The 24,065-nt window shown below is 38.5% G+C and overlaps 1 protein-coding gene across 6 annotated transcripts in view; it reads left to right on the top strand.

Moving 5' to 3' along the window:
* The window catches only part of SPAG9 (sperm associated antigen 9), a 133,709-nt gene that overhangs the window by 48,662 nt on the left and 60,982 nt on the right, over window positions 1-24,065 (top strand). For 2 of the 6 annotated variants that reach the window (XM_058704499.1, XM_058704501.1), the window contains exons 3-5: window positions 3,025-3,095; window positions 10,392-10,486; window positions 16,044-16,194. In XM_058704499.1, the coding sequence (XP_058560482.1) occupies window positions 3,025-3,095; window positions 10,392-10,486; window positions 16,044-16,194 (317 nt within the window). Of the gene's footprint in view, window positions 1-3,024; window positions 3,096-10,391; window positions 10,487-10,999; window positions 11,366-16,043; window positions 16,195-24,065 lie in introns of those variants that run through there. The other 4 variants (XM_058704504.1, XM_058704505.1, XM_058704502.1 and 1 more) reach the window with 3 other exon arrangements.

Below are 24,065 nucleotides of genomic sequence, written 5' to 3'. Positions count from 1 at the left end.
TTGAGCGTCCAACCTGGGTCAGGTCGTGATTTCATGGTTTTGGGGTTCGAGCCCTGCATCAGGCTGTCTGCTGTCAGCACAGAACCCACTTTGGATCCTCTGTCTCCCTCTCTTTCTGCCCCTCACCTGCATTCTCTCTCTCTCTCAAAAATAAACATTAAAACATTTTTTTAAAAAATGCCTATGCATTTCCTGGCAATGAACTTGTTTTGTCACGGGGTTGGCAAATAGACAACTCTATCAAATCTTGCCAAACAGTGTTCAGATTGGGTCTACCGGTTTTTATTCCCACAGCAGTATATGAGAGTCCCACCTTGCTCCTTATTCTTACCAGAAGTCGGTGTATCGTGTTTCTCATTTTAGCTGTTCTGATGGGCATGCAACAACTGTGTTACATGTTGGTTTTAATGTGCACTTCCCTGATGATTAATAAAGTTAGAGCCGTATTTTTCTTGGCGGTTTGATACCTTTCAGCCATAGTGTCTGTGGCTAGGTTCTTTCCATAAGAATGGAGGGTGTTTTTGTTTGAAGCCAAAGGAGCAGTGTCTATACAATTTTCCCCCAAGTGAAATTTTAAAGTAGTCTCCGATATATGAACAGATTAAAAGGAGTATTTCTTGAGAGGCAACATAGCATGGTAATTAAAAACAGATTCTGGACCCAGACTCCTCCATTAGGAATCTTATAGTTTTGCCATTTACTAACTGTGTGTGACTTCGGACAAGTTGTTTAACCTCTGTTTGCTTCAGTTTTCTCATCTCCAAAATGAACGTAGTATTAATACTTCATCAGAAGGTTCATGTCAGGCTCAAATAAATTTGTGTATAGAAAGCACATAGGACAGTGCATGGTCCGTAATAAGCACTATAAAATGTTAGCTTCTATTAGTAGTGGTGGTGATGCTGATGTCAATCTGTTTTATGAATTCATGTCGAGTGAGCTGATGAAAATAATGAGGCTGTACTGTTGGGCACAAATTTAAACTAGAAGTTTATGGATGATAGTTGAAATTTTACTTCAGACTCAACCTCCAATTTTAGTTTTGTTGCACGATACCAAGAAGATCTTGATAAACGCAAATGAACACTTAAAAATAGATAAGGTTTGGGTCGCCTGGGTGGCTCAGTCAGTCAGTTGTCTGACTCTCGATTTCAGCTCAGGTCATGATTTTACAGTTCGTGGGTTCGAGTGCCGCATCGGGCTCTGCACTGACAGTGAGGACCCTGCTTGGGATTTTCTCTCTCCCTCTCTCTTTGCCCCTCCCCCACATGGGCTGTCTCACTTTCTCTCTCACAATAAATAAAAACTTAAAAAAAAAAAAAAGATTAAGGTTCACCCAGTAGTCTCAGGTTTAAGGTTTTAGATCAATTTAATTGACCAAAAATAGTAGAAAACATTGACATTTTTTACATTTTTTTACATTTTTTACATTTTTACATTTACATTTACATTTTACATTTTTGAAATTGTAACTAAATATCTATAATTTGCTTGGATTTCCTGTGTGTAAATGAAAATCACAGAAGCAGCACTAAAAATTATTATGGTTTCGGTATCTACTGTGTTATCACAATACCTCTGCATTACAAGTTTGCTTCTCATTGCTTTCAGCCACAGGCCTACAGTTTCTCTAATTAATGACATTTTCAAGATATTCAAACAAAGGTGGCAAGTAAAAACGCATAGACCAGAGATGAGGGTCCTGGCAGCACAAGTTAGGCGCTGTTCGGGGTGCGCCGTGTGAACATTCGGTGTAGGAAAACATTTCGTGCGTGCACTATTCTGGTTCGTAGTGGTTACTCAGACAGCCATCTGCCTCGGTCACAGGCTGCGGCTTCCGAGCGGCCTTGCGTGTCTGCAGCTTGCTGACCCTCCCTCACACCAGAACATTTCCAGTTAATCTGTCTTTTAAACAGACATCAATGAGTATCTTGACAAGCTCCTGTGGCACCAGCTTTATTTTTCCCCATCAGATTGTCCCTCACTGCTCCTTAGCTAGTACGGGCTGCTCTGGGCTGGCCAGTCTCCCCTCTGCCTCTCCACCGTCGTGGTTTTGTGTCCCCTTCTCTGTGGTAACGGTGCCCGTACATTCTCATCACCATCTGTCCTGAATACTGGAATTTAATTTCTTTGTGGTCCTGCTTGAACTCCACCTTCTCTCGGAATCAATCCTGGCTGATACCATTATTTCCTATGAAATCCTGTCCTAATATTCTATATCTCAGGATCTAAAACTTAAAAAAAAAAAAAAAGTATTGTAAAGATGTACTCTGTGAGCACTGCCCCAAATCAGGGCCACGCACAAACTCCAGCAGGGGGAGCTAAATAAAAGAAGATGAGTCCCTGAAATTACGACCTGAAGCAGAAAAAGTACTTGTAAACAATGATGATTTCGCATACTGCTCAGTAGTGGAAAAGAGCTTGAATAATGTTAGAAATCAATGATTTGGGACCACAGAAGTTAAAACTTCTATGAGGGGATTTGTAAAGTACTTTTGAAAGAGAATTCTGTAACATGTTGAAAACTTATGTAAGTGGTATGACTTTATAAACATCTGTATATTAGGAGAAGCAATTTGATGTTTAAATTAAAAAAAAATTTTTTTAACATTTATTTATTGTTGAGAGAGAGAGACAGAGTGAGAGCGGGGGCGGGGGGGGGGGTGGGAAGAGAGAGAGGGTGACACGGAATCCGAAGCAGGCTCCAGGGTCTGAGCACAGAGCCTGACTTGGGGCTTGAACCCACGAACCCATGAGATCATGACCTGAGCCGAAGTTAGATGCTTAACAGACTGAGCCCCCCAGGCGCCCCATAGGGGCTTTTTTTTTTTTTTCAAAGCCAGTTTATCCCCCGTACCTGAAAGTTTTATTTATCAAGGATGGTGAAATGAGCTTGATTTTGAGAAGCAATGAGTCCTAAAGTTGCTAAGACTTAGGGATAATCTATTCCAGGTTTTAGAGATGGGATTTTCAAGTAAATTTCTTATATTTTGTTCTGATTAAATATATGTATCTTAATTTCAGTTAGCAGACTTGAAGAAAGAGAAGCAGAACTGAAGAAGGAATATAATGCATTACATCAGAGACACACTGAGGTGGGTTTCTGGGTTCTTATCATGCTAATAATTAAATAAAGCAATTAACCTTAGAAGTTATGTCTTGATTTTTCTTTGAAAGTGAGCTGGTATAATTTTGGGGGGATTATGTCCAGAAAACATTAAATTTCCTGTAGTATTTACCTCATTACCAAATGTTGACTTTTATTGTTTTGTTTTTTTTTTTTTAATCTGGAATTAACTTTTCATGTGAATTAGTGTGCCACAGAATAACGCAATTGTTGACAGTTCCAATAGTTGTTTCTTTGGCTGGCTAATATGTGCATAATAAAAAGTCTACATGATGCTAATATGACAGAATTAATTTGTTACCGGTTGGGATATGATGGATTGGTAAATTATTGGTAAGAGCTTCTGTATTTATAATCCAGTATAAAGGACTTACTTGCACTAAGCTCATAACAAATAACATGAACACAAATGGTGTATTAAATCAGAATGGCTCTAAAACAGGTTTTCTGGATGAAATTTCATTATTTTAAATTAATAACTTTAGCACATAATCTCTCCAAAGCAAATAAGAAAATGTACCTGAGCATTTTTTTAACCTTTTTATGATTCTCTGTCAGCCTTTCATATGTTGTTGTTGTTACAGTCTCCTTAACATGGAAATGATTTTTGTGTTTCATGGTCAGTCTGGGGTTCACAAGCCTCGATAAAATAGACTTTTCATAGACTCAAGCATTGTTGGTTATATGAAAAAAGTAACTCCTCTTTTTCCCCTTTCTCATCCAAATCTCTCCCAGATGCAGATGGTTCCAATTTTCAGCTTCCATCTTTCTTTCACTAGTTTGTGATCTCTTAGCCTGCCCGTGGTGGGAACCTATAGTGTTGCTTTTAAGGAAGATAAAACCCCACCGCGTCCAGTTTCATTCGCTTTGGAATAACGTGCTTAATACTTTCTTGAGGAGGGGATGGAATTTCTGACATATGAGGTTTGATTATTACGATTTTAGTTTTTGTAGCCACACATGAAGAATTGACACTCAGTGTTGGAGGGAAAAGATTGGCCACAGAGGGCTGGAACCAGAGGGCTGGAACCGTGGAGCCCTGAGAAGACAGGAATAGCTTAAGCAGCAGCCTTTTCAGTGTATGAAAAATACCCACATTTAATAAGATGACATTGGGTGGATACTAAGACTACTCAAAACCAGTTGATGGGTAATCCTGTTGTTGGTTCTTTTTACACCAGACCAGTGCCTGAACAACCAGCAGTGCTCATCAGTGCTATAATTAGAAATATGTTTGGGGGGCCTGGCTGGCTCAGGCAGTGAAGCAGCTGACTCTTGATTTCATCTCGGGTAATGATCTTGGGGTTCGTGGAACTGGACCCATGTCGGGTTCTGTGCTGACAGCATGGAGCCTGCTTAGGATTCTCTCTCTGCCCCTCTCCAGCACACATGTGCGCTGTCTCCCTCTCTCTCTCTCTCTCTCTCATAAAATAAATAAACTTTAAAAAATAGAAATATGTTTGGGGGAATATGTTTATTGCCACAGATAATCGATAGTGATGAATAATGAACAATCATTTTGTTTTCTCGTCGACGTTCTAACCTGTGTAATAATTGAGGATTGTTAAATTGAAGTATGTATAAAATGAATATATGATTTAAAAAAATTACTGTGAAGTGAAATTTCATATTTTTCTCATTTATTTAATAAAAGTGAAGATATGTTCCTACAGAAAAAAGTCTGACATCTTCTAATGAAAAGATGTAATAAGTTTCCTATTTCTCTATTCCTTCAGAGAATGACACTCTAGGAAGAAAAAGAGATCTCAGGAAGATCTTAAATACCAAGTTAGAGTTGGGCCAGTCCAGTGTCTAAGACAGGTTTCACATGTAGTACACAGCTTTCCCCACAGGTCCCCTCCCTCAATCATAAGCAACTTCTTTTCCTCTGCCCTGATAGGCTCCTCTTATTTTGCTCTGCCCTCAGGAAGGCTTATGTAACACAGATGTAGCTGCTTTGAAATATGGGTCTGTCTGCCTTAGACCACATTTTCCTGTGTTTGCACATCTGTACTAGAAATGCCATTATTAATTTAGCAATTAAAAATAGCTATCTATGCTAATGAACTAGATATCCTGAAGGTAAATTCTGGAGACCTTCGGGGAAAGGAAGTTTGAAGGATTTAACCTTATTTTTTTATTATCACTTGCAACTAAGGTAACCTTTTTATGCTCACATAAAAGAATTGTTTAAATTTAAGGCACTTTTGGGGTGCCTGGGTGGCTCAGTTGATTAAAAGTCTGACTCTTGATTTTGGCTTAGGTGATGATCTCAGGGTTTGTGAGATTGAGCCCCACGTCAGGCTCTGTGCTGACAGCGCAATCCTGCTTGGGATTCTCTCTCTCTCTTTCTCTGCCCCTCCTCTTCTCTCTCTCTCTTTCTCTCTCAAATAAACTTAAAAAAAAAATAAATAACACTTTTATCAAATACCTTGTTTTCTGCCTAAGAGAAATCTCCTATGGTTCTTTTTATAACGTGAATAACTGCTCTGTCTAAACAAATCAAAAATTTTGTACCAATTACTGAATATACTTAAAAGAAGATATTTCCTTCAAGAGGGCAGTGGAGGAAATAAAAACATTAAGTAATTGTGAGGCACTTGGGACACATGTGTACATACTCTTATATTAGTTACCCAAAACTTGAACTCTGGTGTTACATCAGGGAGTGTTTAAATGCATTCTTATTTCATCCTGTGGCCAAACTCCCATCATCCACCCCACTTTACAGATTGAAGTTTAGAAAGGGAATATGAAGTGATTTGTTCCAAATTCCATGCTAGTATGTGACTGGATTTGAACCTATGTCTTCATATTCTGTTGCCTGAATCAATCTTTTTCTTTCTTTTTCTTTCTTTCTTTCTTTCTTTCTTTCTTTCTTTCTTTCTTTCTTTCTTTTAGGTTTATTTATTTATTTTGAGAGAGACAGAGTTGGGGGGGGGGCAGAGAGAAAGGGAGAAAGAGAGAGAGAGAAAATCCATGCTGTCAGCATGGAGCCCACTGTGGGGCTCAAACCCACGAAATGGCGAGATCATGACCTGAGCCGAAACCATAGTCACCCAGGCGCCCCTGTTGACTGAATTTTCTTTTATTTTTTTTTATTAAAAAAAATTTTTTTAACGTTTACCTATTTTTGAGAGAGAGAGACAGAGCGTGAGCAGGGGAGGGGCTGAGAGCGAAGGGGACACAGAATCCAAAGCTGACTTTAGGCTCCAAGCTGTCAGGACAGAGCCCGATGTGGGGCTCGAACTCACAAACCATGAGATCATGACCTGAGCCAAAGTCAGAAGTTTAACCGACTTAGCCATCCAGGTGCCGCTGCCTGAATTTTCAATAACACTTTTAGGTACGGAACATATAAATGTTAAAAACACTAGAAATTTTTCTGTGCCTCTTTGCCTTCCTTATGGCATTGCAACAACTTTAAGAATAGTGGCTTTGCAGGTATAGATCTATGATTCTTGGGCTGCATATGGAGAGATTCACGACAACACGATTAGAGGAATACATGCCACTTGTCTCCAAAACCTCGCTTACTGCCTTACTTTTCAGTTTTAGCCAAGATCAAGATGACCAGTCAACCTCGGTAGTGATGTCTCTATGTGGTGGGGATTTAGGATTTTCCAGACAGTGTGCTTGGGATCCTTCTTCATGACTCCCTATTGTTTGTTGCTGAATCGACTTCTGAATATGTGTGAATTACTGTGCTTACCTGAGAAAATGGAGAATTACAGCTAATGAGATCAGGAGGGATAGGGCCAGTGGACCCAATAGTAGATTATCTAAAGCATATCTTCTTTTACTTTCTTACCTCTCTCTTCTGTCTGGTGGCACTGATCCTACCCTCCCACTCACTTTTTTTTTTTTTTTTTAAACAGAGCTATATTGTGAAGCCCTGTAATTAGAATCAAGATTTTTATGTGCAGTTTATTTTTTCTACTTTTTTGGTGCATTTACAGAATATAGTGCATATTTTATTTCAGATGTCAGGAAATGCTTTAGGGTGTGGGGTTTTCTTGTGGGTGTGAGGAAGAAAGAACAATGAGCTTACCGCCTGCCTAGGAAATTGACTAAAAGGGCAAATACAAAACCAGTCCTGTAATGCTTAACTTCTTAAGTCCACTGTGTCAGAGGGACCTGAGTTTTGGCCCTAAAGCCAACTAGCTAATGGCTGTTAGAACACAGTTGATCATTAACTAGGTGGTCAAATTGGTTGGGCAAGTTATTTTAACCATAAGTTGGAGTTTATAAAACTGTAATATTGTTGTGAGGATTAAATGAAACAGTAGCTGTAAATGCACTGACTGAGTTGTGCTCAATAAATGTTAGCTGCCATTTTGTTATTATTCTGTACTTTATACAGAATACCTAATATATCTGGGATATATCATTTGAAGAAGGGGTCAGTCTTTTGAAGAAGGTTTAGAATTCAACATTATGTATAAACAAATAATTCAACATGGTATAAATGAAAAACTATTTAAATTTAATCATTTAAGATAAGAGTCAATCCATAGAATGGACTATTTGAGGGCGGGGGTAGAATGGATTCTGTCTTTGCATTTATAATTTTTATTTTTCTATATTGAATAAATAGATTACTCTAAAGGCAGTCTAGGGGAGGTGTCTATTTTCGTCATCTGAATGCTTAGGGAAACAGATTCTTTCATCTGAGTTAATCAGTTGTGTATGATTACTCTCTGGTATATAAGAATTCAACTTAGGTTTTCTAAAATCTTTTGAAAATTTAAGTTGTTACGTATTTGGCCCAGTCATCACTTTGTTATATTAGTTTCATTTTTTTTCCTTAAAGTTCATTGTGATACAAAAAGAAAACAGTTCATTATTTCTGATGTGCTGACACAGAATCATAAACTGTATTTCTGCAAGTATGTTCCTTAAATGAGGTTAAAGAGAAAAATCTGTACATTTAAAATAGAAAAGGGGGTGCCTGGATGGCTCAGTCAGTTGAATGTCTGACTACTGATTTCAGCTCAGGTCATGCTTGGGATTCTCTCTCTCTCCCCCTCTGCTGCTCCCCGACTTGTGCTCTCTCTCTAAAAAATAAAATGTTAAAAAATGGAAAGTGTGTTTAAATTTAAAACTTCAAAAATTGCTTTCAGGAGCGTTTGAGTAGCTCAGTTTAGTGTCCTACTCTTGATCTCGCTCAGGTCTTAATCTCAGGGTTATGAGTTCTAGCCCTGCTTTGGGCTCTGGATGGAACCTAATGTCTACTTTAAAAAAAAATGCTTCCATATACCATATCCCTGTAATTCTACATTAATTTTTCTTTGCCCGAAATAATTCTTGTTTAGACTAGTCTTAATTGGGAAGCAGCTGATTAATTTCCTCAATTTTTTTTCTTATTTGATCCCGCGAACCACAAGATCAGGACTTCAGCCAAAATCAAGAGTCGGATGCTCTAGTGACTAAGCCACCCAATTAATCCCTGATTAATTCTTTTATAATGTTTGACTTGACAGATTACTTGCTTAATTCATGCATCAGTTCGGCCTTTTGTTTATTTGAAGTAAATAACACTTTCAAGCTGATTTACATATTTCTTAATTTTTGTACATGCATGCCAAGTAAAAATTTCCCCATAAAACGTGCTTTTTAAAAATTTTGTAGATTTGGGGCATCTGGGTGGCTCAGTTGGGTGAACATCCAACTTTGCTCAGGTCATGATCTTGCCGTTTTTGAGTTTGAGCCCTGTGTTGGGCTCAGTGCTGACAGCTCAGAGCCTGGAGCCTTCTCAGATTCTGTCTCCTCTCTCTCTCTCTCTCTCTCTCTCTCTCTCTCTCTCTCTCTCTCTGTCCCTCCCCCATTTTTTCTCTTTCTCTCCAAAATAAACATTAAAAAAATCTAAACAGAAATTTTATAAATTTGTTCAAAATCTCATTTCTTTCAATAGTTATCCTTTTAATGTGCTACAGTGCATATTTTGTTATAGTTGAGATGAAATCCATGATCATAACAGCTAAAGTTTAGAAGCTTACAAAGCTGTTCCATGCTTTCAAGCATTCAAAGAACATTCAAATTTTAAGAATTCAAGGGATAGTCCTCAGAAAGACAGTAACCTTTTCTTGTTTACTTTTCAAATTTACATTCCTTTAGATTGCTAACATATCTTTTTTTTTCCTTTAAATTCATTTTTTCTTATAGCACATTAGTATCTAGCAAAGGCCTTTTGAGTTTATGATTAAAATTGCATTTTACATGTTATAATGCCAGATTTAGGATTCTTTTTAAAAATTTTTTCAAAGTGTATTTATTTTTGAGAGAGAGAGAGAGAGGGAGACTGTGCATGGGCAGAGGAGGGAGAGAGAATCTCAAGCAGGCTCCACGCTGGCAGTGTGGAGCCCAAAACGGGACCTGATCTCAGGACCTGTGAGATCATGATCTGAGCTGAAATCAAGAGTTGGTTGCTTAACCAATGAGCCACTCAGGCACCCCAGATTTAGGTTTCTTAAAAGTGAAACTATAGATGACCAACAATTAAATAGAAATACTGGATTTCTTGGCAGTTTATATACTTGATACTCTTGAACATATTCAGTTGTCTATCTTATGGCTCCTTATCCAAGATTTAAAATCAAAATGCTGTGATTTTTCATTTACCTTGCTATTATTATAGATGATTACATCAAACAGTGATACCAATAAATTAACAATCAAACAAAAGAGAAAATATTTTAGCATCCTTTCAATGAAGTCTGTAAACACAAGAAATAAACATCCTGGTATTAAGTTAAATTAAATTAAATTACTTAATTAAATTAAATTGAAAGTGATAATACTCTGAGTTCTTTGTAAAATGGGAAAAGATCACCACATAAGGAAGGGTACAGTTTCTTCTCAAGTTTCACATTAATTTCTTTTTTGTTTCCCAGTTTAGTGCATGGATTTCTCAGATGCCCTCTATTATTTTTAATCAGTGATCTCTTATCACTGGCTCCACAATGTCTGTATCCTAACTTGTGGTATTTATGTCAAAATTATATCTTTTGGTAACATCACATATTAAAAAAAGGTTTTTGCTATGCTAAGCAACATGATGGCTACTTCTTTGGATAGCAGCATCCCTAAATGTAAGCATTTGCATATTCCTTTGCCATTAAAATTTTTTTCATACTTAATAATCTTTTACATAGAACTGTGGGTAGTCTGGTAAATAAGTTTCTACAAAAATGTTTCCCTTGTTGTTTTCATTCCAGATATTAGCCTTAAAATTTTGCATATTTTTTTTCTTTCTTCAAAATAGATGATCCATAATTATATGGAACACTTAGAAAGAACAAAACTTCATCAGCTCTCAGGGAGTGATCAACTAGAGTCCACAGCTCATAGTAGAATTAGGTAAGCTTTGTTAAACATTTTGCCTTGAGAAAAATCAAAATAATCTGTTTGTTTCTGTTTCTCTCTGTTCTTTAATCCTGGAACAATAGTTAGGCTGATTCAAAAAGCTCTCTACTATGGTTGGAATGCTATAGGAGAGAATAGCATAGAAAAATAGAAACAGCCCTCACTGTTGAAAAGGTAAATCGTGAGCCATACCATATAAGCAGCATGTGCATACCGAGGTATTTTGATTGTTTTGTAATACTTAATGGAGATTATACTAGGTTTAAGTTTTTCTGATTCATGGGAGTGCTGAAAGATTTTCATTTCTCCTGTATAACTGGTTTAAAGTCCTTTTTGTGTACAGAGGCGTGTTTGAAAGGGTTAGACTGGTGTTTGATGGAGGAGTGTGAATAAATTATGTAGATCTCCCAAGCACTGTAGCCAATGAGCCAAGCCAGGACTCTCAGCGGAGAGGAAAATAGTTAATAGGCTGGCTGTCGCTCTAGATTGCTGCATAAATGCTAGGAGCAGCAGCTCTATGGTTGTGCGGTGGGGAGGGGAGAGCAGGATGACGTCATCGCTTCGGGGCTGCTGCAGGATGGAGTGGAAAGCTGCTGCTGATGGCATTGTTTTTGTGGCAGCAGCTGAATGACAGATCCTCACTACAAAGATATCCCTTTGGCCCCCGTGTAGGCCTCCTGGTTCGGGTGTTTCACCATGCCAGCACAGCGCCATGAGTCCTGGATGCATGCTGCTGTTTGTGTTTGGCTTTGTTGGCGGGGCGGTGGTCATTAATTCTGCTATCTTAGTATCTCTCTCTGTTTTGCTGCTTGTGCACTTTTCTATTTCTACCGGTGTGCCAGCTCTGACGCAGAACCTACCAAGGATACTCAGGTACTCTAGTCTCTCTTAGAAGCCCCTGTTTAGTTGGTTTTTCTCAAATTTTTAGCTTCACAGGTCTGCTTTGTAACCATTTCTGTTGCAGATTGAAACAATGGAAAATGGCCTGAAGCTAGGATTTCTGTTCTTATTTATAGTAATTTATAGGCCATCACCTAGGGACGCGGCTTTGTCTGGAAACCGCCGACTTACGAAAAGGATTTTCATAATTGTACTTATACACAAGTACAAGGTCAGTGTGGTCTTGTTTTAAGCAGTGTTCAGAGAGTAAAGGGAGAGCAAGAGTAAAACACCGGGTCCAAGTTTATACAGCCTCTACGTTTAGCATATGAGCATTTAGGGGCAAATATCTCTTATGCTTAGACTTGTAGTCAATTAGACACAGCCTCTAGGTATTATTCTGTTCAGTTATCCTTTGACTGAAGAACATGCAGGCGTCAATTTTGCAGTTTTTGGTAATAACTCCCAGGACCGGACAATTTAAATATTTTCTTTCTAAAACAAAATATATTTTAAAGTGAAAGGATTTAAACCTTTTAAGGCCAAGAATGCAGCTTCCCTGCATTATTTACACATCAAAGTTGTGAAAGCTTTACAAAGCCTATTCACTATTGTTTTGTCAGATGGTGCCCTTTCTTTGTAGACTTGGGTGACAAATATCCGTGCCTGCTTGTGGGGGTAGTCATTAATCTCCAGAGCTTTGCTGCTGTTCACTCTCCTTTGCACCCTGTGAGAACCATCTTCTACATTTCAGATATTTAAGGGTTTGGTTGCCTTTTGTTTTCTAATTCATCACACCAAAAGCATCTGATTTGTTCAGATTTCTGCTTTGTGCGCGGTTTTAAGTGAAGGCTCATGGTGTGTAGCTTTTATTATTTAAATGTTTCCTTAAAATTCTCAACTTCTAATTGTGGATTTAGATAAATTAAGATGAATTAAACTAGTAAATTCCCTCAATGTGTTCTTTATATTCATAGATCAGTTCATGTTTAATATTAAGGCCCAGAAATTAAAATTTCATCTGTGGTCTAAAATTAGATACTTGGTCATTTATTTTCTTTCCTCATTTTATAAAAATCAGAAGAGATCTAACTACTTTTATATGTTGAGTACATAAAAGATTTGTTTATATGTATATTTAGGCTTTTAGGAAGTTAAAAAGACCTTAACTCAAGAATATATACAATATTGAAATAAGACTAATTTGAAAGGGCCATCTTAGGTTTGGGTTCTGTCTGAGAAGGCAGTGCCGCGCAGTGGGCTTTGGAGCTGGGCTGCCTTGCCAATAAATGTTCTGCCACATGTGTGCTGTAGGACCCTTCTTACCCCCTTTGGATAGTTTTAAAAATTGTGAGATCATTGTTTTGTCTTCAGTCAGTTGCAAGATATTTAGTAAGCCAAACAAGTAAATAATTTGCAGTCACTTACACGTACCCCATCTGTAGCAGAACTATTTTCCAGAACTTTAGCTATTTTACTGATAAAATACCTTATGACTAAATTCAAACAGTTTCTTGATGCAAAAATTGCCGATGATCTGCTTGAATAAAGATATTAAAATCTTCAACATTAAAATTAAATTGTCAAGAAAATAGGTAGGTTCCAAGGAAGCTACATGCGCCTTGGAGGGCAACAGGTCTGATTCTGAGTCCCGCTTCTGTGGATCACTAGTGCCTCATGTCTCTGAGCATCACTTTTCCTAATTTGACAACTGGGAAATAATTCCTATTTTCTTATGAGGGTTAAATGAGATAATGTAGCCAGACCATCCTTCTTAGGGCTTGCCACATGATGAGTGTTGAACAATCCTTTAAAAATTTTATTTATGGTTATTTGTTTTAAATGTCTGTATAGCCAAAAAGCTGTTTCAAAACCTAATTGGGAATTTATACACAGCTAACATTTAAATAACCAACTGAGAAGCGGAAATATGGAACAAAGCCAGTTTTTAAAAGAATGTAACAAGGGTTCTGATAGTCAAAGATGGCTTTGTTTCTAGACCGTAATAGCATATGGAAACACCAGGCATTTAAACCTGTCACTTGATGTTTTCCCACATTGTATCCCATTCTTTGGTTTCTTCTGTGAGTTTCACTGGAGCATTTAACGTGTAGAGTATTAAACATGCAACAAACATTCAACTTTCAGTGTTTTTTTAAAAGTAGGATTCTGATTGACTTGCATAATTGCATGTCCTTCCTCCACTTAACTCTCATATAACTTCTCAGTAAATAAGGAGAGAAGGCATGGATGTAGTAATATTTTTTCCAGAGTTGGAATCTTATAACCCAGATCGTCAGGTCTTGATCAGGTCTCTGAAGAAAAATGCCCTCCCTATAGAGCAGTTTCTAAATGATTAAGAAAAGCAATATAAACAGGTACAAATTCTACTGGTATTTTGGATTATAGGCTTAGTTAACAGGAGGGGAAAAGCAAAACTTGGATCTATAGCAGGCTCCTTCCTCCAGTTGGTTTCTACTTTTACAGTACTTGATATGTGTGAAAATGAAGTGCTGTCATTCGTATAGGAAGAGAAGTCTAACTAACGCCTGGCCTGTGTTTTGATTTCTGTTAGCAGTGTGATGGATTTGCATGAAGTCTGTATTATCTTCCTGGGTGGGTTAGAGAACTTTCCATTGAACTATCTGATTAAATTCACACCTTTTTGCTTAAGTTATTAAGATATGTTAAAAAATATGTGAGTGGGGCGCCTGAGTGGCTTAGTCCGTTAAGCGTCCGACTTTGGCTCAAGTCACGATCTCATAGTTCTTGAGTTCGAGCCCTGCATCAGGTTCTGTGGTGACAGCTCAGAGCCTGGAGCTTGCTTTGGATTCTGTGTCTCGCTCTCTCTCTGTCCCTTCCCCACTCGTGCTCTGTCTCTCTCTGTCTCTCTCTCTCAAAAATAAATAAACATTAACCAAAAAAAAAAAAAAGTAAGTCATCTATCTAAGTAGCACTTAGACCCTCAGATTTTTGGTTCCCAAAATATATTCTTCCCAAATTGAGGGATAAACATCAGGTTAACAACTTTTTATTTTGTCAGGTATGGACATTAAAACAAAATTTGCTTTCTAAACGTTGTCACCATCGTTTGATGAAAAGGGATTTTAAAATCAAGGAAGCAGAAAAGATGTAGAAAAAATCCATCATTCTCAGGAAGGACCAGGTTCTATGATATATGGAAATGTATATGTGTACAATATGGCCTATGTTATCCAATAAGGATATTATAAATAATGTCTCTTTTCACTACAGACTTATAAAAACTTTACTGCTGAGGCAGCAGTAGGGAATAACTGGTCTAAACAGAATAGCTGAGTAGTTAATTTCGTTTTTGTCATTTGGATGTTCTGGAAGCTCATAGATTGTTTATAAACAAATTTGTTTTAAAATCTAGCCTTTTATTGTCTTCCCTACCTGCATTTGAATTTTCCCAAATCAAATGGGAAGAGTATTCCACATGTAAAGAAATGATCAATAAGTAATAGAGAAAAGTCCTGTTTTACTTTCTGGTGCACACACCTTTGACAAAATGCAGTCTCTCAATCCTTTTCCTTCATCCAGTCTTTAAGAAGGTGTTCTGGCAATTTTACTAATCCTTTGATTGTAGTTTGGAATGGAAGAGCATATATCCTTTGTGTTAAGTGGGGGCACATTTCAAGTGGCTTAAGTTTCTTGGTATAAAAATGAGCTTAGAGAATAACTTAGCAAAACGGAGTACTTTCCCGCTTTTATTTACAGCCTTAGTGTTTCTATTCTAATTTACATTCTTACCAGTAGAGGTATGAGTTCCAGGAGGCCCCAAACTTTTAGTGTCTCCTTTCTTGCCAGTTTCCACTCTTTTGAGTTAATGACCCAGGACGACCTCTTCCTAGGCTGGTTTCCACCCTATAAAAAGTCCTTTGATTTGTAATCTGCTATGCCTCACCAAAGGATGTGTTTCTAGTTGAAATTCTATTCTTATTAAAATTGTAACTCTTGTTCATTGAAATTTCCCACAAAGCACTGGAAACTCTACAGTCTTTTATAGAATTTTTTTGGCCTCCTTGTTTGGAAAAACTGACAATGGTTTTCTCATAAGTACTGTGATTGAAAGGAATGCATATACTGGTTCTGTAGAAAAATACCGCTTTCCTGCTGTTAAGGATTAAAACTCTCTTGAGTTCTTTTTATCAATTAATTGGTAGTCCTGGTTTAGATTATACACAGATTTTCCTCTAGGCAGAAAAGATGTACCCTGAAGAAGCTTGGGTAAGCATCTAGGTATGAGTTTGAGGATTTGAGAAGTCTAGAAGCAAGGCTTGTACTTCCTTCCAAAGGAGGAGGTTGGCAGTTTCCCGATGGCTAATGTAAGCGGGAATGAAAATTTAGTAGCTTTTGTTGCTATGAAACCAGACCACTGACTGCTTCCCGGGGAAGGAACTCATCAGTAACTTAGAAGGTTTCTTAAACTATTAGTTATTACTTTTCTTAATTAATTTCTTGGGGCTAATTTGAACTTCTGAGACTGTCCTTTCTCTTTGGTAAGTCTACTTACTTGTTTAGATAGGCAGACAGTATTTTTTAAGAGTTATTATTCCAAACCAGTGACAGCCCAGGCTTATTACTTATAGTCATGATAATTAAAATAAAAAATGAATGAATGCTTAATTTTTTCTCCCCTCTTCAATAGAAAAGAACGTCCTATATCATTAGGGATTTTCCCATTACCTGCTGGAGACGGATTGCTTACACCAGATACTCAGAAAGGCGGAGAGACCCCTGGATCAGAGCAATGGAAATTTCAGGATTTAAGTCAACCACGTTCTCATGCCAGCCTGAAGGTAAGCTTAATTTTGATGAAATCTTAATTTACATTGTGATGAAGTTTTGGGGTCATGGTTGGGGGGTGAACCAGAGCCGACAGCCAAGAAAAAATTCTTGAAGACGTCTTTGGTGCAAAAAGGTGATTTTATTATAGCATGGGGGCAGGACCTGTGCGCCAGAAGAGCTGCATTGGGGTTGTGGTGGGTAACCCATTACATACCCTCAGGTTGGGAGGGGGTCAGGGATAGAGCAAGTCGCGAAGGAATTTTGGAAGCAAGGTTTCCAGGACCTTGAGGGGCTAGATGTTGCTAAGGAAACACCATGTATTAATGTTTAGTAAAACCTCAGTCATGAGACCCTCCAGATGTATATTGGGGGCCCTAAGCTTGGAGTATGTTTACCAGCATATATCTTGGGGGAGTTGAGATAAAGGACGTTTCCAAAGGAATTTTTATATGTTAAAATAGACTTACAGGTTCCTGAGAGGGGCGTCTGGATATTGTTAAGCCAAGATTCTCTTTTGCCCCTAGCAAAGTGTTATCATCATCCAGGCTCCTCCTAGAGGGAGATTATTCTGCCCATTTCAAGGACTTGTCAGTGGCCTGTAGGCAGTAAGGGAGTTTAATTTTTCATTTGCCTTAGTTTCCCACATCACCATGGCAAGCACTTAAACCCCTTTCCTTTGTTCTTGGGCAACCAGGAGCATCCGAGGAATATCACACATATTCCACCTGGTGGGGGGAGGGGGGACAGGGGCAGGCTGGGGCAGACTGGGGCAGGCAGGGGCAGGGAACTGTTAGCCTGTACTTTGCCCTTAGCTTGCCCTACGCTCCCTCAACACATTGTATAAACTTTCTAACCCAAATTAGAAGTGCTAGACAGCTGAAACATAGTAAAATGAAAGTTTGTATGCATTTTAGCTTGTAAAACTAATGCCTTTGTTTTAAATTAGCAATGAGTTCTTCCTAAAGAGTTAGTGTTTTACTGTTCCTTTCAGGTTATATAGGAAAACAAAGTCAAGCATTGTTATATCTTGATTAGTATACTAATGACATTAATAACCAAAATTTCTATTTGATTTAGGCTATTTTGATTTTTATTTGATCATATGAATTTTAGATGGGGTGACTAGTGAATGTAATGTTTTTTAGAAATGAAAATCATTGGTGCTTGAAATCCTTGGTTCACTGTTGGAAGCTTCACAATTTAGTAGGGCTTCACTTTTTTTTTTTTTTTTTAATGTTTATTTATTTTTGAGAGAGAGAAAGAACATGAACAGGGGAGGAGCAGAGAGATAGGGAGACAGAGAATCAGAAGCAAGCTCCAGGCTCTGAGCTGTTAGCACAGAGCCTGATGCAAGGCTGGAACTCATGGACCACGAGATCATGACCTGAGTCGAAGTCAGACACTTAACTGACTGAGCCACCCAGGCGCGCCTTCACTTTTTTTTCTAAACATGTTTTTTTCCCCTCAAAATCCTTCATAAAGCAATATTCAAAAGTGCATTGTGTTTAGCTAAAAGGCCTTGTGGTTAGTTATTATAGATTATATTCTTGACCAAGAACATATCAAATAAATTATAATTAATAATAAACTCTAAGAGGGGAGATATACTAATAGTTAAAAAATATATGAAGTTATATTTTGTACCTTACAAAGTGATATATTTTATAAAAATATGTATATGTTATATATGTACATACGTATATATACATATACAGATACATTATATATATACATACATATATATATACATATATATATGTATGTATATATATATAAAATTTTTTTAATGTTTATTTTTGAGAGAGAGAGAGAGAGAGCACCCAAGTAAACAGGGGAGGGGCAGAGAGAGAGAGGGAGACACAGAATTTGAACAGACTCCAGGCTCTGAGCTGTCAGCACAGACCCTGATGTGGGGCTTAGACTCACAAACTTTGAGATCATGGCCTGGGTCGAAGTCAAACCCTTAACTGACTGAGCCACTCTGGCGTCCCTGGGTTATATATTTTTTATGTTTATTTATTTATTTTGAGAGAGAGAGAAAGAGAAGGAGAAACCCAAGCAGTCTGTTCTATCAGTGCAGAGCCCGATGTGGGGCTCAAACTCACAAATCATGACCTCATGAGATCATGACCTGAACTGAAATCAAGAATCGGACATTTAACCAACTGAGCCACCCAGGCGCCTCCTGCGAATATTGATTCTAAAAGAACCTTGTTATATTATAAAATCTACTCTATAATAAAACAGGCTACCTACAATGAATACAAATAAATTTCTTACATCTTATCTCCTGTTCTTTCTTTTTTTTCCCCCTCCAAAGTACTTATCATGGTCTAAGTACTTTAAAGGTAACTCTGATACTTTTAAAATACTAAGCCATTTACTTATTTAGTATATTTCCCTCCACTTAAAATCCATGTGATTTAGTTACTACTGTATCTTTAGCATTTAGAAAAGTGCCTAGCACATAGTGCCCACTCAGAATGTGTTTGTTAAGTGAATTATTTGTTTTAGATGTTAGGAAGACTTTTTTTGGATAATATAAATGGTCTGTCAGCTCCAGTAAGTGGAGGTTTTGTGTTTTTTGTATTTTGTGTGGTTTGTTTTTTGTTTTTTGTAGGGGCATTTAGAATCATTCCATTGATCTTTGAAATGTGCTCGAAACAGTAAGCAGTTAATAAATATTTGATAGCTTTTCTCCCACTGAAAAGTATTTTTAACAGTAAGACTGACTTCACCTTTTCCCCTTCTCTCTTCCGTATCGTTCAATTTATTAGAATCTAACCATGCGTATGCTCGGTAGCAGTCCACATCGATGCCTCTAGGAGACTCTCTAATTCTTCACTGCTACTCCACTCTAGCTTTTTTAAAGCATGCCTGTAGGTTTAATAGATCTTCCAGAACACCCCTCCCTCAATACACCTACTTACTGTGTCCCTTTCCCAAAACAAAATTAAGTAGGAGGGATACTTTTAGTACATCAAAAATATATACCATATGGTAACTATATTTTACTTATATTCCAAAAAGGAACCTTAAAGAAATGATGATTGTAATTCTCTTATTTATTTAATCCAGCAACATGCTGTGCCAGAACTTCACTGACAAGTTATAAACTGATTAACAGATTATTAATATGGACTTAAACCTGGGAGGGTTTTTTTTGTATCCTTCCTAGAGATACTAAGGCAAGTATTTCCCATAGAGTTTCTAGAATAAAATCCTATCTCTTTCTACTCTGGACACAGAGCCACTAAATGATATAAAGGTCTCAACTAATAATTTCCAGGAGTGAAGTGGTACATTACAAAATAACAAAAGTCTAGTTTCTAAAGTTTGTCTAATAATTAGAACATACTTTGTTATTTACCTAGGCCCTTGTCATAAGCCAGACGGCTTTCTCTAACTTTACAAAAGGCTAGGAGTTGGGTTGAGGAGTTTAGAATTTTTTTTAACATTTATTTATTACTGAGAGACAGAGACAGAGCCTGAGCATGGGAGGGGCAGAAAGAGGGGGAGACACAGAATCGGAAGCAGGCTCCAGGCTCTGAGCTGCCAGCACAGAGCCTGACGCGGGGCTCGAACTCACAAACCGTGAGATCATGACCCGAGCTGGAGTCGGACGCTTAACCGACTGAGCCACCTGGGTTTAGGAGTTTTAATTATGGACCACTGGTCTTGGTGTCCATGTATGACAGGAAGTGGGCTAGGCTATCTCTGATTTAAAGTTTTCTACAACTTTCATTTCTCTGAGAACTTTGGGGATGACCTAGCTGGATTTAGGGTATGCTCTGCCATTGTGAACAAGAAATTGAAGGTGAGAATTATAATTAATATTAATTTTACTAAACAGTTTTCTCTGAAGTAACGTTAAAGTAAAAATGTTCTGTGAGAAAACCACATGATGGGTTATAACCAAGGAACATATAGGTTCCTATAGGAAGCTTCGTGGCAGAAGAATGGCAGTACGGGGGGGTTGCCAATGATTCTAACATTACGGACCTTCTTTGTTGCTGTATTGCACAGTTCATACCGCCAGAGAATTGTAGTCAATAAGGTTGTCTCTTCAGAGGCGCTTGCGTTGCTCAGTTGGTTAAGCGGCCCACTTCGGCTCAGGTCATGATCTCACGGTTCATGGGTTTGAGCCCTGCGTTGAGCTCTGTGCTGACAGTGCAGAGCCTGCTTGGGATTCTCTCTCTCTGCCCCTCCCCTGCTTGTGCTCCCGTGCATGGTCTCTCAAAGTAAATAAATAAACTTAAAAACAATAAGGTTGTATCTTCAGGTACTAGAAGATCTTTCAGGAATGATGCATCCAGAAAAATGTTTAAGTTGCCCTTAAAAAGTGTTTGTACATGTTATTCCTTCATGTATCGTATTCTTGTAGGAGAGATTAACAAATAAATGAAGTAACAGATTTCAAGTATTGTGATTTACTGTCTTGTGTGTGTGATATACTGTTTTGAGAAAGCAAGGTGTAAGGGGCTAAAAAGTAATTAGTGGGGAAGGGTGTTTACTTAGGAAGGCCTCTTGGAGGAGGTGATTTGCATCCTGACGGGAGGGATGTACGGGTGTACAGAACAGTCTAGAGGAATACATGTTTCAGGATGACCAAATAGCATCTGTAAAGGCTCTGAGGCAGGGACAAACTGGCATGTTTGAGGAATGGTTTTCACTTCTCTTCTCTGAGACTTTTTGTTTTAACTACTGTGTTGACTTAACCCTTTTGTAAGGGTTACCCAGAACATCCATCTTTACAAATATAAGGGGAAATTCTCATTCCCACCCTACCTTGTAGCAGCATTGACACACTCAAATACTTTGAACTTCTTGAAATGCTTTCTTCCCTTTGCTTCCAGGACACCCCCTCCCCTGGTGGCTCCTGGACCTCTAAGTGTTGGAGTTCCCCAGAGCTTAAAGCTCAGCCCTCCTCTCTACATAATCTGGGTAGCTCAAGTCCCATGTCTGTAAATGCCCTCCACACGTCTGTTCACAGATTTGAATCTCCGGCCCTCAAGCCTTTCCTGAACTGCTGCATCCAGTTGCTTTCTTTTATAATTTTCCCACATATATATTTCTGACCTGCTTAGGTTACCCCCAGTAGAAATAGCCTTCTTTGAAGGCCAATCAAAATGCCACAGTTTATGCAAAGCCTCACCCGACACCCTGTTAATGACCCTCAGATCTAGTTTAGAGATCAGTTCAAGGCAGAAGTTTATATTGCATCATTAACAGACATTTCTTACTGGAAGTGCTTCTAGTGAAATAGGTCAGAAGCAACTTGTGTTGAATCACCTAAGCTGTTCTGCTAAAAATGTATTATAGGGGCACCTGGGTGGCTCAGCTGGTTCAGCGTTGGGCTGTTGGTTTCAGCTCAAGTCATGATCTCACAGTTCAAGGATTCGAGCCCCGAGTCAGACTCTGTGCTGATAGTACAGAGCCTGCTTGAGATTCCCTCTGTCTCCTTCTCTTTCTGACCAACAGCCCCCCCCCCCCCCCCACGCTTGTGCATGCTCTCTTTCTCTTTCAAAATAAATGAACTTAAATAAATAGGTAAGTAAGTAAATAAAGTATTGTTAAAGTGCTAAGTCTGGGAATGGGCAAAAAATGTTACGGTAGGGTTGTTCATCCAGCTGAATTATATTCACCAACAAGCTGCAAAGAAAGAAGGCTTGGAGAACAAAAGACCAAGAATAACCCAAGACAGTCCTGAAGAAGAACAATAAAAACACTAACCTGCCCTATTAGATATCAAGACTTACTATAAAGCTGTAATTATTTATATTTTGTAGTATTGCATCATCTGCCCTTCCTGTGTCCTTTCTGCACAATTTAGTGCTAAAGCTGGTAGTTAGGGCAGAGCAGTATGAAGCACCATAGGGTGAAGTGGGGTGGGGGTTGGGCAGTATGTAACCCACACAAGCTTGGGAGTATATCATGAGGGAATAACCTAGTGGAGAGAGGTGCCAGGGCCCTGGCAGCGTGAAGGACATCCATGCAAAGGGGCAGTCTGGCTTTGGGTGTCAGATCTTAAATATGGTGACAAAGACCTCCCCAAGAAAGACACCCTAGGCATAGGGTGTGAGAGCCTGAGCAGGTGAGGAAGGCAGCATCCACATAGAGTGGGGATGGGGGAAATCCGGACTGGAGACTCAGAAGATGTATGTGGAGAGAAGGACACTGGCTGGAAGTGGCAAGAAAGAGAGACCGCAAAAGATTGTGGCCCTGGAAGTCAAAGGATGAGAGGGCTTTAGAATGGAAGCAGTCGTTAGCAGGCTCAGCTGGTGTGGAGACATCATGTAGGATGAAGATCGAATTTGTAGGTGTAGGTTTGAGCAGTTTGAGTTGCAGGGCCAGTAACAGGAGTGAATGTTGAAGTCAAGAAAAGAGGAACAAGAAAGTGTCAGGGACTCAAAACAGGTAGTTGTAATGAGAAGAGGGAAAAGGACAACGTGAGTTGCCTGAGCAGTGGAGGGGGTGGGAGGGAAGGTACTCTTAGTATGGGAGGGACCTTGTTGCTTGTGTACTTAGAAGGGTCCAGTAGAAAGAGAAATTGAAAACAAAGTAGTGAAGGAAGATCATTGATTTATCAGAATCCTGGAAGAAGGGCGGAGGCGAAGGGTTCACATATCCTGGCTATAATTAAAATCTACTTTGATGGGACACCCCAGTTTTTCCTAGTCCTTTGCTATTATAAACAATGCTGTAGTGAATAACCTTACACATAATTTTATGCTTGTATTTATGATTCCTGTAAGTGGGATTGCTGGATCAAAACATACATTTAAAATTTTGATAGACATTGCCAAACTGCCTGCCAAGAGCCCTTTGTCCTCTCACTGGTGATGTATTGTACGAGTTCTTTACTGTTGGACACATTTCGAGTTCAGACATCCCTTCCTTACGCACAGCTATGGAAAGAGAGAGAATGAGGTATTTAAAGAATCCTGTACTGTACATAATGTTTTCATGCTGTTTTCTAGCATATACTCCCCCCCCCCCCACCAAATATCTTTTTCTTCAAAGAGTATCCCAGGTTGGTGATTGTTAGTGGAATATGACGTTTAGAATTGAGAAAAACAATTTCAAATAAAAAGCAATTGGAGGGGGACCTACTTGTCAAAAGTTTAAGAGTTCTTTTAAAACCATATGACTTGAAATACTTTTGGACTGCTGTGAAAAGCTCTTGTTAGCAGGGTTTGGTATGTGAAGCCAGCCAGTGGTCAGTGTGTGGCTGCATTCTTCAGGGGATGTGCTTAGCATACAGAACAGGAAGTGGTAACAGAGCCAGCATTCTTGTGCAGAAGAATCTTCCATCCTCCTCCATTTGTGGTTGACCATTTAGTTCCTATTTCTTCACTTTTTCCAAACTTGAATTTGTATAGTAGTTGAACCTTATCCTGTAATCTTTTGTGATTAAAGATTCCTACTATAAAATGTGTGTAGTTAAAAATATCTAAACAGTTAAAGGGCTCAGTTTTTTTTTAACTTCTTATTTTGAAATATTTTAGACTTTCAGAAAAATTGCTAAAGCAGTACAGAATTCCTGGTTACCCATCACCCATCATCAAGTGTTAACTAACCATAGTATATACAGTTATTAAAACAGACAGTTGACATGGGTACAATATCATTAGCTAAACTGTAGACTTATATTAGGATTTTGCCAGTTTTTCCACTACTGTCTTCTGGTTCAGGATCCAGTCCAGCATCCCACCTTGCACTGAGTTAAGTGTCCCCAGTCTCTTCCAACATGTGCCTCAGTCTTGACCTTGAGGCGTGAAGAGTATTGGTTAATTATATTGTAAAATGTCCCACCGTTTGAGCTTCTCTGGTGATTTTTCGTGATTAGATTGAGGTTATACGTTTTGACAAGAATGCTGCA

The sequence above is a fragment of the Neofelis nebulosa genome, chromosome 16 (assembly GCF_028018385.1).
Source record: "Neofelis nebulosa isolate mNeoNeb1 chromosome 16, mNeoNeb1.pri, whole genome shotgun sequence".
Classification (NCBI taxonomy): Eukaryota; Metazoa; Chordata; class Mammalia; order Carnivora; family Felidae; genus Neofelis; species Neofelis nebulosa.
Note: the sequence above shows the minus strand (reverse complement) of the source record. Positions and strands in the feature narration are given on the sequence as shown.